The sequence below is a fragment of the Podarcis tiliguerta genome (genome assembly GCF_965153285.1).
Source record: "Podarcis tiliguerta genome assembly, chromosome: 4".
Classification (NCBI taxonomy): domain Eukaryota; kingdom Metazoa; phylum Chordata; class Lepidosauria; order Squamata; family Lacertidae; genus Podarcis; species Podarcis tiliguerta.
In genome coordinates, this window is record NC_139537.1 from 62,684,030 (window position 1) to 62,696,032 (window position 12,003).

The 12,003-nt window shown below is 39.3% G+C and overlaps 1 protein-coding gene across 2 annotated transcripts in view; it reads left to right on the forward strand.

Moving 5' to 3' along the window:
• The window catches only part of ADGRG2 (adhesion G protein-coupled receptor G2), a 43,968-nt gene that overhangs the window by 13,672 nt on the left and 18,293 nt on the right, over positions 1 to 12,003 (forward strand). Inside the window, exons 2-7 of one of the 2 annotated variants that reach the window (XM_083439379.1) lie at positions 355 to 473; positions 2,091 to 2,708; positions 8,958 to 9,011; positions 10,763 to 10,794; positions 11,110 to 11,164; positions 11,417 to 11,458. In XM_083439379.1, coding sequence (XP_083295505.1) covers positions 356 to 473; positions 2,091 to 2,708; positions 8,958 to 9,011; positions 10,763 to 10,794; positions 11,110 to 11,164; positions 11,417 to 11,458 — 919 coding nt within the window. In that variant the 5' untranslated portion in view covers position 355. Of the gene's footprint in view, positions 1 to 354; positions 474 to 2,090; positions 2,709 to 8,957; positions 9,012 to 10,762; positions 10,796 to 11,109; positions 11,165 to 11,416; positions 11,459 to 12,003 lie in introns of both variants that reach the window. The other variant, XM_083439380.1, reaches the window with a different exon arrangement.

Here is a 12,003-nt window from a genome sequence, read left to right on the forward strand (position 1 = left end):
TTAAGACAGACCTGTTGTGCTTCACTGGTGCCCTCTATGAACTGAGACCATGAGCTATAATGTTGCAAGTGAAAATAACGACAGCCTATTTATCGAGGAAGCGGGCCCAGTGTTACAGAGATGCTTTGAAGAAACTCATGGGAACCCCAAAACAAAGTTTGAGAAACACAGACATAAGTGAAGGGGGCAAATCTTTCTCATGTAGGATAATTAATATTTAGAGCCATACCTGACTAAACCATACTCAGAGCATATGTAAGTTCCGTGGTCCTACTCTGAGTATGACTTAGTTAGGTACTAAGTATTTGGCACCAAGTATTTAGTAATTTTCAGATGTTTTCTTCTGCATTCTAGGATGATTGTCCATGGAGTATATCGTAACTGCGCTACAGGATTTCATGAAATCTTACTAAAATGTAAGGTTTCTCTCTCTCTCTTTTTCCTGCATTTGTTTCTGGCTTATTCTGGCAAAGGTAAGATTTTATTTTCCATTATTTTTCCCTGGAAAAAATGTCAGTTATATTTTCTTTTACAATAGTCTTGAATGAATTGTATCTTGACAGAAGTCAACCAGTGAAATGGATATACAGTGGTACCTCAGGTTAAGTACTTAATTCGTTCCGGAGGTCCGTACTTAACCTGAAACTGTTCTTAACCTGAAGCACCACTTTAGCTAATGGGGCCTCCCATTGCCGCCGTGCCGCCGGAGCACAATTTCTGTTCTCATCCTGAAGCAAAGTTCTTAACCTGAAGCACTATTTCTGGGTTAGCGGAGTCTGTAACCTGAAGCATATGTAACCTAAAGCATATGTAACCTGAGGTACCACTGTATGTAATAATTCAATCCAAACATTTCTATAGCGCTTTTCAAAGTATGCTGTCTGTCATACCATGACCATATGCAGTAAGATAAATCAGGATCGTGGCTTGCCCAAGATTATGAAGTGAACTTCATTTGCACCAATAATAAAGGAACTGAACAAAAATTATTTTAGATGTTTAAATTCAGTTTAATTAAACTACTTACGGTTTCAATATACAACGTGAAACTATTCTTTTCTCGTTGGCTAGAACACTGTGCCTGATCTATCCTAAATACCAGGTATATTTGTATCCATAACTGGAGAGGCAGCTAGATCAGGGAAATATGATAACAGATAACTCCAACATTTTGCCAAGTGGGTCATATGTTGCTTTCTGTCTGGCAGAAATGGGGTGAAGTGAAGAGGACAGGCTATGACTGAGGCTTGCTAGTTCTCATTCCAGATACACAAAGTAATGTCTGTCCAGTCTCTTAAACACATTTGAATTGTGTTCTTATATAAGCAGTGTAACTCAGTCACAAAATGGTTCTAATTATGCTTCAGCCATGAGTGTTGCACTTGGATGTAATTTACATGCACTTAATCATGCTTGAAAACATGACAGTTAATCTGTCTAATCCATTTCTTTGCTTCAGTAGATCACTATTTAGCATATTTCAAATTATTAAAAATATATGCATATTGGGAATGCAGATAGGGGTTAGTGGCAGGGTTTATGTTTGCCTCTAGGGTGTCCTGGGCTTTGTACATGAGAGAGCCCAAAATCCCTGGGAGAAGTCTACACTGTAACTCCTTCCCATGCCAGTGTGAATGTAATTTTCTAAGGGTTAATGATGATGTGCAAAGGAAATGCAGCTGAGGTTCTATCCATGTGGTATCTGCAATGCTTTTTTTCTATTAAAAAATGTTTAGGGGTATTCTCATTTTCCTACTCATGTTGAAATACTGCTCCTCAATGAGGCCAAACTTAGATTCACGACATGTTTACGGGTATGTGTATCCCTGCGTCCTCCCAGAAAAAAGCACTGCCTATCTGTATGGAAAGGGATGGTGCTATGCTCCCATGTCAGCCAGATAGCATAAGAAATCAGAAGGTGATGTGTATGCTAGGAATGCCCAGATGATATGAGGAAATCTGTGAATTTGAACCATAGTGCTACTTTGTCATAAGATTTCAGAAAGTCAGATACAGGAAGTCATAAAAGTGCTGCAGAAACTAATCATTTTTGTACAAAATGATTTTAAAAGTTTGTTTTCTTCTTGCAGCTGAGAATAATTTCTTAGGAAATTACAGAGCTGTGTTTAATACCTCATGTGAAGAAGTATGGACTTTGTCACCTGCAACGTCTGTGCCTGCTCTTATGAACTTCACATTCTGCATTCATCTTAAACTATATGACCCAAAAAACGATTGGACGGCATTCGTCTACAAAAAGGAACCAGACTGCGATCTGCCAGCATCAGATTGTTATGAAATTGGGCTTACAGGAGGACAAGGCAAATTGACTGTTTGGCTATTTGGTGAAAATATAACCTGGGAAGAGAAACTGGATGAGGACACCTGGTACCAGGTATGCACAGGATGGCGAAGTGAACCGCAGCAAGTGAATATATATGTAAATGGTACAGAAAAAATAAATGAAAAAATTAATATAACTCGGCCACTTGCTGCAGGTGGGCAGCTTTTACTTGGTTGCTCACAGAACCCTGGCACACTCTCAAATTCTTCAAGTGGAATGGTTGGTGAACTGTATTTGTTCAGAATGTGGCCTAAAGGAGAAGTATTCCGTACTCAAAATTGCCAAGATGGCGCCACTGTTCGCTGGAGGAAGGATCACTGGGTCTATAATAAGACAGCACTGTACAGCAACTCTTTGCCATGTGGTAAGTAATACTGTGCTCTTTTTTCTGTTTACGGGGATGCCTTGTCTTACTGTAAGGGGCAGCTCATCCACTTGAGGCAAAATGGGAAGCACTGCCTGTCCCTGCCCTGTTGTTCCCAAACTGTTGCCGCTGCTTGTCCGCTTGCCCTGCTGCATCCGCCTCTGGTGGAGGAGCAGCACCAGCATCAGTGCCAATTTCAGGCAATATCTTGCCCGATTTGGACAAGTTGTTGCCAAAAGATCTTGCATGATTTCGGACATGATTTCAGCTGAAATCAGCACCAAAACTGGCGGTGAAGGCAGCAGGGCAGGTGGCACACCCATAGGGCTGCTTGACTCAGTATATAACAATGGGTAACTGGGTAGACTATGGGCAGGGAGAAGGAGGGAACGGTCTTAAATTGTTTGGCGCTGAATTATCTCAGTACCATCTCACTGTGTTTTCATGTGCTGTTGTGTATTGGAAAGAATACACCTTTTCTCTGAAAGGCAGCTGTAGATGGGATAAGGGGTATGGCAGATGCTCAACAAGGCATGCACACTTTGCAAGCTGATTCACTAATTGGGAGGGAATGTGTATTCTCTCTTTGCAAGTGATATTCAGAGTCTAGAGGTGCTGCAGAGGCTCAGAAGGATGTAGGTGCTTTGGAAAACACACAATGGAAGGAGATACATGTGCAGGATAATGTAATGGATTGGACCTAAATAAAACATGCTGTCTCTGCACAATACAGCCTTGCTATCAAATCTCTTCAGATGTTTACTACATTTTTGTAGTTCTGTTCACCTGTGCAGTATCAACAGAGATACTGTACAAAGTACAAAGGTACTTATTTTTTTCAGTTGAGATTGCTAAAATGACAAGAGAAGAGGTACGGATAAATGATAGGCATCAGGGCTGTATATTTCGGGAAGAGTGCCAGGAAGTTATGAAGGCATGGTATGTAACCACGTGAGACTCAGACATACCTCTCCCTATGAGCCCTATACCCGTTTATAGACCCAGACTTCCTGTTTCCAAAAATATCTTTCTGCAGCTAAATACTTTGATAAAAGAAACAATGCTGAGATTATCAGAATTCTGTGCTGCCCTTATAGCCTGCCAGTGCCTTTCCTCATATTATGCTTACAGTTAAATGTGCATGATGCAATTGCAGCTGTAAATCAAAAAATGGAAGCTTTAAACTAATGCACAAAATGCGGTGGTATTCTATCATATTGTTACACGCCACCCCAATTTCCAAGTGGTGTGAGATTCTAGGGGTTCCAGGCACCTACTCAGGGTTCACGTTTCCTTTGGAATGAGGTACAGCAGAGATTGTGGTGTCTTTATGATCTATGGTTTCTTTATACATATATACAACCTGATCCTACAATGGAGGGGTTCACAGCATTAACACCTTGCTTCTCCCTTAGCTGCAGCCTTGGATTCGAACAAAGATCAAACATCTCTTGCTTCCCAGCCTGCAGCTTTTCTTCCAGCTTCTAGCTTCTAGCTAACACCACTCAATTCTCAACTTTGTCTTTCTAACTGCCAGTCTGGTACAGATCCTCTTTCTTTGTTCCCTTAATGACCCATCACCAAGAAGCTAGCCTGGCCATTCTGGGAATTTGAATCATTGATTAGATTTTAACACTTAGGGGCATCCCCTTCCCCCAAACTCAAAACAATGTTATAGAATCATAGAATCGTAGAGTTAGAAGGGACCCCTGGGATCAACTAGTCCAACCTGCTGCAATGCAGAAATCTCAACTGAAGCATCCGTGGCAGATGGTAATAGGAGATGCAACAGGTAAGGTAAAGGTAAAGGATGGTTAAGTCCAGTCAAAGGCCACTATGGGGTACGGTGCTCATCTTTCTTTAGGCTGAGGGAGCCAGTGTTTGTCCACAGACAGCTTTCCAGGTCATGTGGTCAGCATGACTAAACCGCTACTGGCACCCAGAGGACCATGACGAGTGCCAGAGTGCACAGAAATGCTGTTTACCTTCCTGCCGCAGCCGTACCTATTTATCTACTTGCACTGGTGTGCCTTCGAGCTGCTAGGTTGGTGGAAGCTGGGATAGAACAACGGGAGCTCGTTGTGGGGATTCAAACTGCCGACCTACCAATCAGCAAGCCCAAGAGGCTCAGTGGTTTAGACCACAGTGCCACCTGCTCCCCTGATGCAGCAGGTATAGTACCACTGAGTGGGTAAGATTGAGGATGAAGGTCTGAGACACCAGAGTAATAAGTAATGACACCTTTGGGCACCAGGGACAAAAGACAGTGAAACCCCAAAGCTCTGAACCCACTTATTGAGTAAGGCTAGACTGAAGGGTGTTAAATTGCATTGTTGGTTGCTTTGTGTCCCATTTGATGCTGCATGCAGAGTTGTAAAATGATTCTGCCCAGAATATGACAAAAGGGGAGAAATGAAAGTAAGAGTCGTGACTGTCATCTGTCTATGGTAAATTATTCCTTTTTTTATCTAGTACAAGCAGCTGTGTAGCAAGTGCACCACAATGAAAGTGCTCTGTACTGTTTTCCTGTCCCTTCGCCTGGATTTAGAAATTAAGAAATATATATATATATATATATATCTCAGAAGAATGACTAATCACAGGAAGAATGCTGCAGCTCTAGAAACCGTACCTGCTGATTCACATACCTACTTCTATCTGCATGTTATCATAAGAAAGAGCTCTGATCATTTAACCTTTTTCTTTTTCCTTGTTTGTATTTTTCATACTGAAGTTACTGCCTAGAAATCACTCTGCTGGAGAGCACAATGTAATTTCAAGCACCTCACCCTCTTGTCTTTGTGGAACATGTAAATGGGTCTTGTGCAGTGTTTACCTCATCCATGCATAGTCAATACCTTTATGCTACAAAAAGGTGTATGGATGTCTTGTTTAAGTAAGTAAGAGCTGTTCGACAGTGGAATTTGCTGCCAAGGAGTGTGGTGGAGTCTCCTTCTTTGGAGGTCTTTAAGCAGAGGCTTGACAACCATATGTCAGGAGTGCTCTGATGGTGTTTCCTGCTTGGCAGGGGGTTGGACTCGATGGCCCTTGTGGTCTCTTCCAACTCTATGATTCTATGATTCTATGATTCTAAGTATTCAAACCAGATTTTTCACTCAAGTTACCTTTGACTAATTTCTGTCCAAACTAATACAAGAAAGTGAGAAACTTTGATTCTGTTCCTGTTGAGTTTTAACTACAAGTTGAACAACATATGGCAGACTCTGACTGCATTAGCTTCATGAGGATGTTCTTGTGTGACCCTCAAGTTTGCATGCCCCCTCCCCTCAAGTGTGGAAGTAATAAGCAGTTTGGAAGTGTTTTAGATTAGCTGCAGTTTGCCGTGTCATATGAACAGACAAACCATGGTTCATCTTAACTATGCTTAATGGAAACAAGCCAACTTCTAACCATAGTTTATAAAGCTTGCTTATCTTCATTAATCATGGTTAAATCAGCTACAGTTTTGGTTTGAAATGACACCCTAAACTACAGTTAATTTTTAAAAGGAGCAGTCTGTTCCTCACAGCCATGTTGGAGGGAAAATATTAGAGAGAGGTTAGGCTCTTTCTGTCGAAAATGTCATGTTCCTTGCTAGTATAACAGATCTGAACAAATTTTTTTGCCCCTTAATTAATTTGTATTGCATTATTTATTTATTATATATGTTATTATATATAATAATAACATATAATAATAACTAATAATAATAATAATAATAATAATAACAACAACAACAACATATTACTTTGGCCACCTCATGAGAAGAGAAGACTCACTGGAAAAGACCCTGATGTTGGGAAAGATGGAGGGCACAAGGAGAAGGGGACGACAGGATGAGATGGTTAGACAGTGTACTCGAAGCTACAAACTTGAATCTGACCAAACTGCGGGTGGCAGTGGAAGACAGGAGTGCCTGGCGTGCTCTGGTCCATGGGGTCACGAAGAGTCGGACACGACTGAACGACTAAACAACAACAACATGTTATTAATTTAGTGAATTTATATCCCACCCTCCCAAAGGAGCCTAGGGTGGCAAACAACAAGTGATAAAACAATGAAAGCATCTTAAAAACAATTCCAAAACAGAAAGTCTTGCTGGAAGAGGAAGGTCGTCAGAAGGTGCTGAAAAGACAATAGAGGTGGTATCTGTCTAATATTTAAGGGGAGAAAATTCCAATGGGCATGTCTCACAGCACCTTACGTTGTGCAGTACAGACTTTCTGAAAAGATGGCATCTGCAGGAAGCCCTCATATATAGAACACATTGATTGGCTGGATATTTAAGGCGTGAGATGAATATTTCAAGTTTCCTGGTCCCAAGCTGTATAGGGCTTTATTATACACCAAAACAAGCACCTTGAACTTACCTCTGTAGCTAATTGGCAGTCAGTGCAATTTTTGCAATGATTAAGTTGTGGAATGCTCCCCCCAGGGAGGCCTGCATAGCACAAATGTTAATGTCTTCTTGGAGCCAGGTTAAGACCTTTTTATTTGCCTGGCCTTTTAAGGTTAATTTTAGACCAGTTTTAAATGCTGGTGTTTTAGGTTTTTTAAATGTGCTGATGTTGTTGTTTTTAAATGATTAATGAGGTTGTTTTTTTTTTTAAACTTTAAGCCACACTGAATGCCCTTGGACTACAGATGATGATAATAAATATATATGAGCGCACAACTAATATGCTGAAATATGGTCATACTTTGGTTGCCAAATGCCTTGGAACTCATACATTTAGGCTCCCAAAAGATCAAAAATTGGAAGTGAGTGTTCCGGTTTTTGAACGATTTTCAGAAGCCAAACATCCGGCACGACTTCGGCAGCTTCCGATTGGCTGCAGGACACTCCTGCAGCCAATTGGAAGCCACATCTAGGTTTTTGAATGGTTCCGGGAGTCAAACGGACTCCCAGAACGCGTTCTGTTCGAGAACCAAGGTACGACTGTGCTGAGATTGTGCAGGCATCACCATAGGGGACGTAGGGAAGGATTTTTTAAAAAATTCCATCCCTGTGTTTGATGGACCCATGTGGTTACTTGACAAGGGGAAGCCTTTATTATACTTATACCCAGATCCTGAATTGCACTTTGTGTTTTCGCCAAACTTTTCTTTTTTCCTCCCTCTTGCATTGAATTATCAGGAACATCTAATTACCAAGAGATGATTGTGGGGGGGGGGGGTTAGAACCGTAGGCATAAAAGTGTGCCTGTCTTCAGGTTTGAGAGAAGTATGGAGGTTTTGCATTCCTCTCTTTCTTTGGGTTTTAAAAAAAGACTCTGCATGTTTGGCTGGCAGCAGTGAGAATAGGTTGCTGGACTAGGTGGGTCATTGGCCTGATTCATCAGGACTTTTTTTTTTTTACTGTAGTGATTAAGTATATAGCAAAAGTGCTATTTTTGTAACATCCATGTATGCAAAGTAGTCAGTGGCCTCGTTCAGAGGTAAGACTAAACCATATTTTAGCACTACAGTGAGATTTGGTCCTATGCATTCTTTTATCCCTTCTCTTCCCCTGGTAATGGCTGAAAGTAGAATGGAAACATTTGATTACTAATTAAAACTAATTATGGTCTATTGTTATGTCCAAACTGGGAACTATACTTAAGTTTTAATAGGTTTATTCAAACAAGTTAGAATTATAAACCATGGTTTGAAGGTGGATGAGTCCGACAAATCAGAGTTGGCTGAAATATGTGAGCCCAAGGCTTATTCAGGCCTAGTCGTCTAGCACTAAACTATCCTGTAAAGTTACGTCCAAACAAGACCAGAATGTTTTAGGTTTTGGTAGGTGATTTTTATTTTTATTTTGAAATCAACTCCTTTGTTTGGAGCGAACAAATGATACATATGTCACTCCATTTTATGAATTTCTGCATATGAAAGAATAATTGTTTGGAAATGTTTTATATTTAATGTATAAAAGTTAAACAATTTTTGTGTGTTTCTTCAATATCACCTTGCCTTTAAACACACAACCTAATTTTGGGTTGCTATGTATTAGTCCATGATATGTACCTGAACTGTTCTCTCTGTGTGAGGGTTGGGGTGGTTTTTTTTGGGGGGGGGGGAGTGTTTGTTGTACCTGTCAAACTTGAACAGAAATTCATTAGTTACAATATGGTTAAATAGTTTCATATTGCCATCTTGTGGTCAATAGTGGTAGCTGAACAATAATGGTATTCTGTTTTGTTTTAAAGGGCAAACAAAACTTTTATTTAGCCTAACGAATGTATTAAACTGTCTCCCACTCAGGCAATGCTGGCCGTATCTCACCAAAATTTGGAAACGCTCCAGGAAGTACACCAGGTATGTCTATTTTTGTTTTTAAAACTTTACTTCAAGAAAAGTATTATAAAATATAACACACCATAATGAAGATGAAAGATGCAACTGACGTCCCATTGGTTTACAACAGATTACAAACAGTATCTGGTGTCAGCCTTTTAAAAAATCTGCTCCTATACATGGACATGGACATTCCTCATTTTATTATACAACTAGATAAATTATTTCCATACTTAGGTGCTAAATGTGTGCTGCTTTTACTCAAGGATTTACAAAGAGGAAGGATCTATGGTTATGAAAGAAGTTAGTATATCATAATTAGGTTTAGCAAGAATTTCTCCTTCAGATGATTTAATTTCTAAGGCATTTCATGAATATTGGTGAATATAAATCATTTTTAGTCATGTTACCTATCTTGCATGTTATTTTGTCTTGTTCTGTTAAAAGCAATAACTTTGGAAAGAAAAACACCTCCAAGCTACACACAATAATCACAGCTTCTCAGCGTTATAATCAGTATGAATATTTTATGTAGATTACAAGGGCATCTTTGCAAGTGATAAAGAAACACTGACAGCCGACACAAGAGTAAGGCTCCATCTCTAGAGGCATGACCCCTAGCACTGTTGCCTTTTCAGTGGTATCTTGTTTTAAGAACAGCTTAGTTTATGAACAATTTGGATTAAGAACGCTGCAAACCCAGAAGTAGATGTTTTGGGTTTGGTGTAGTTGTGAACTTTGCCTTGGAAGCAGAACATGTTCCATTTCCTGTTGAGTGTGTTCCATTTGTAAATTAAGTCCCCCGCTGCTATGGAAAAGCACGGCTTAGTTTAAGAATGCTTTGGTTTGAAAACGGACTTCCGGAACGGATTAAGTTTGTAAACCAAGGTACCACTGTATATTGCAACTGGCTTTCCACACTAATGAGTATTTTGTTTCTTTGTGTATATATCCCACTAAGCTCTGTCCGCACCTGTGGGCATGACATAACTGTTGTGAGTAGGGCCATGTGCAACTCAGCACACATTTACTATAATAACCCTAGTGGTGGGTGTCATTTTATTTCCCTGTTTTTGTTGCTAAAACACTTTTCCATTAATATTTTTTTTTAAATAAAGGTGTAGGGCAATCAAAACGTGAGATTGCATTTCAGGGTGAGATGAAACCAAAAGAGTGTTAATAAATTTTTTACTAATTGTTGTGCTAGCCCAACAAGGCTTCTACTGCTAGAAGATCCAAAGAACTGTTTAAGCTTATACAAGACACTGCAATTGCTTGTCAGAAGTTTTGACATCTTTGAAAAGCAGACCCCTGTGTCTTACTACAGACTGCTCTGAAACTCCCCCCACAGCTGCAAAAGCAGCTTGTCATACTGCTAGGCATTTTTAGGAAAGCAAGTCTAAAATTCCCTCCTGCTCACAGAACTGCTTTCACATTTCTTTCGATCTTGGTCATAGGGAACAAACTTCCGTCTTATAGCATACACATAGTAGACAAAGTTATACCCAAAGCATAATTTAATCCATTCATTTCTAGGTTTATAAATGAAAGGTAAACTATTTAAAAAATATTTGTGCTTCTCTATATTTTCAATTTTAATTCAAAAAATTCTTTATTTGCAGCAGACTCATCCATTGTCACTTTTGTCACCTACCCTAACAGTGCCACAGGCAAGATTTCATTCATATTTTTGACATAGAGTAGGCTTGCCTTCTTTAACTTTTCCTCTTTAATTTTGCAGTTTGTATTGATTTTGTGTTTTATATTCTTAGATGTATCTTCAGAGGAAGCTCTGAATACTGAAGGTAAGAATTGCTTGCACAGAGAATGTACGTAAACTGTAGCTAACTTTTTATAGTGCTTTTAGTTTGACTAGAAATAGGCCTTGCCTCTTGCTAAAAGCTAAAATACTGTCACAGTGATATTTTGATGTAGAATGAGCATCTTTCTCTTTGTTAAAGCCAGCAATGGGATTTGGGAGTGTGTGGGGTACAATTCCCTTACAATTATTATTTTATACTAAATTGCTAAAATCAAAATAATAATGATGTGTGGAGTGTGTGCAGAGGAAGGATCTGCATATAGCTGTCTATTAAGAACACGAATTTCCCTAGATGTGGACAGAACAATATACACTGGAAACACAGCTATGTCAACTTCTACAACTGTGGTTGGTAAGGTATCAAAATTAGAACCTATTACATATTAGTGTCACATTGTTCTGTCTTCGCTATGTGTTCTGTCCCCACATTTATTCTACTAAATGTAGGCCTCGTTCAGTTTCTAAAGACAGAAATATAACACTCCCATTTTGATTCCATGCTAGGAGCTGCATTAGAAATAGGTAGGATAATGAGTGAAAGTTATTGTAAACTTATTTTATAATGTTCAAATTAAACTTTTTATTCCCTTTTTAAAAATTCTAGACAATCATGCATGCAACTTATCATCTATCTGCCAAGACTCAGGTTAGTGACCTTCTCTTACCTCCATTTTAGATTAGCTTTTTTCAGCTGAAATTGTAGAGTTTAACTGTGTTTAGTTCTGAAGTTGAAACAGAAGCTTTTCGTGTTGTCCTCTCACATGTGGAAGAAATGGAAAGGAGCGTTTTGTCACCCCCAAGGCTGACGCAGGCTCATTTTCATAATTTATTCATAGATAGATAGATAGATAGATAGATATAGATATAGATATATAGATATATCCTACCATTCTAATGCAAATACATTACTCTGGATGGCATACGGCAATTAAAAATATTGCTGCTTTTTGAAGCAATAGTAAAACGAGACAGGGCAAGAAGACAGATAAAACAAGATCATAAAAGCATGGTGATTATTCCCAAACACTTGCCAGAATTAGCAACAACCTTCAACAACCAGCAAAAAACAGTGAAAGCTAGAGCCAGGTGTTCCCTAATCTGGGTGTGGTCATAACTAGGTATCTCTAGTCCTACCTATTAAGTAGTGGGTTGACATAGCAGACAACACAGAGATTTCTCCAAGTAGTTATT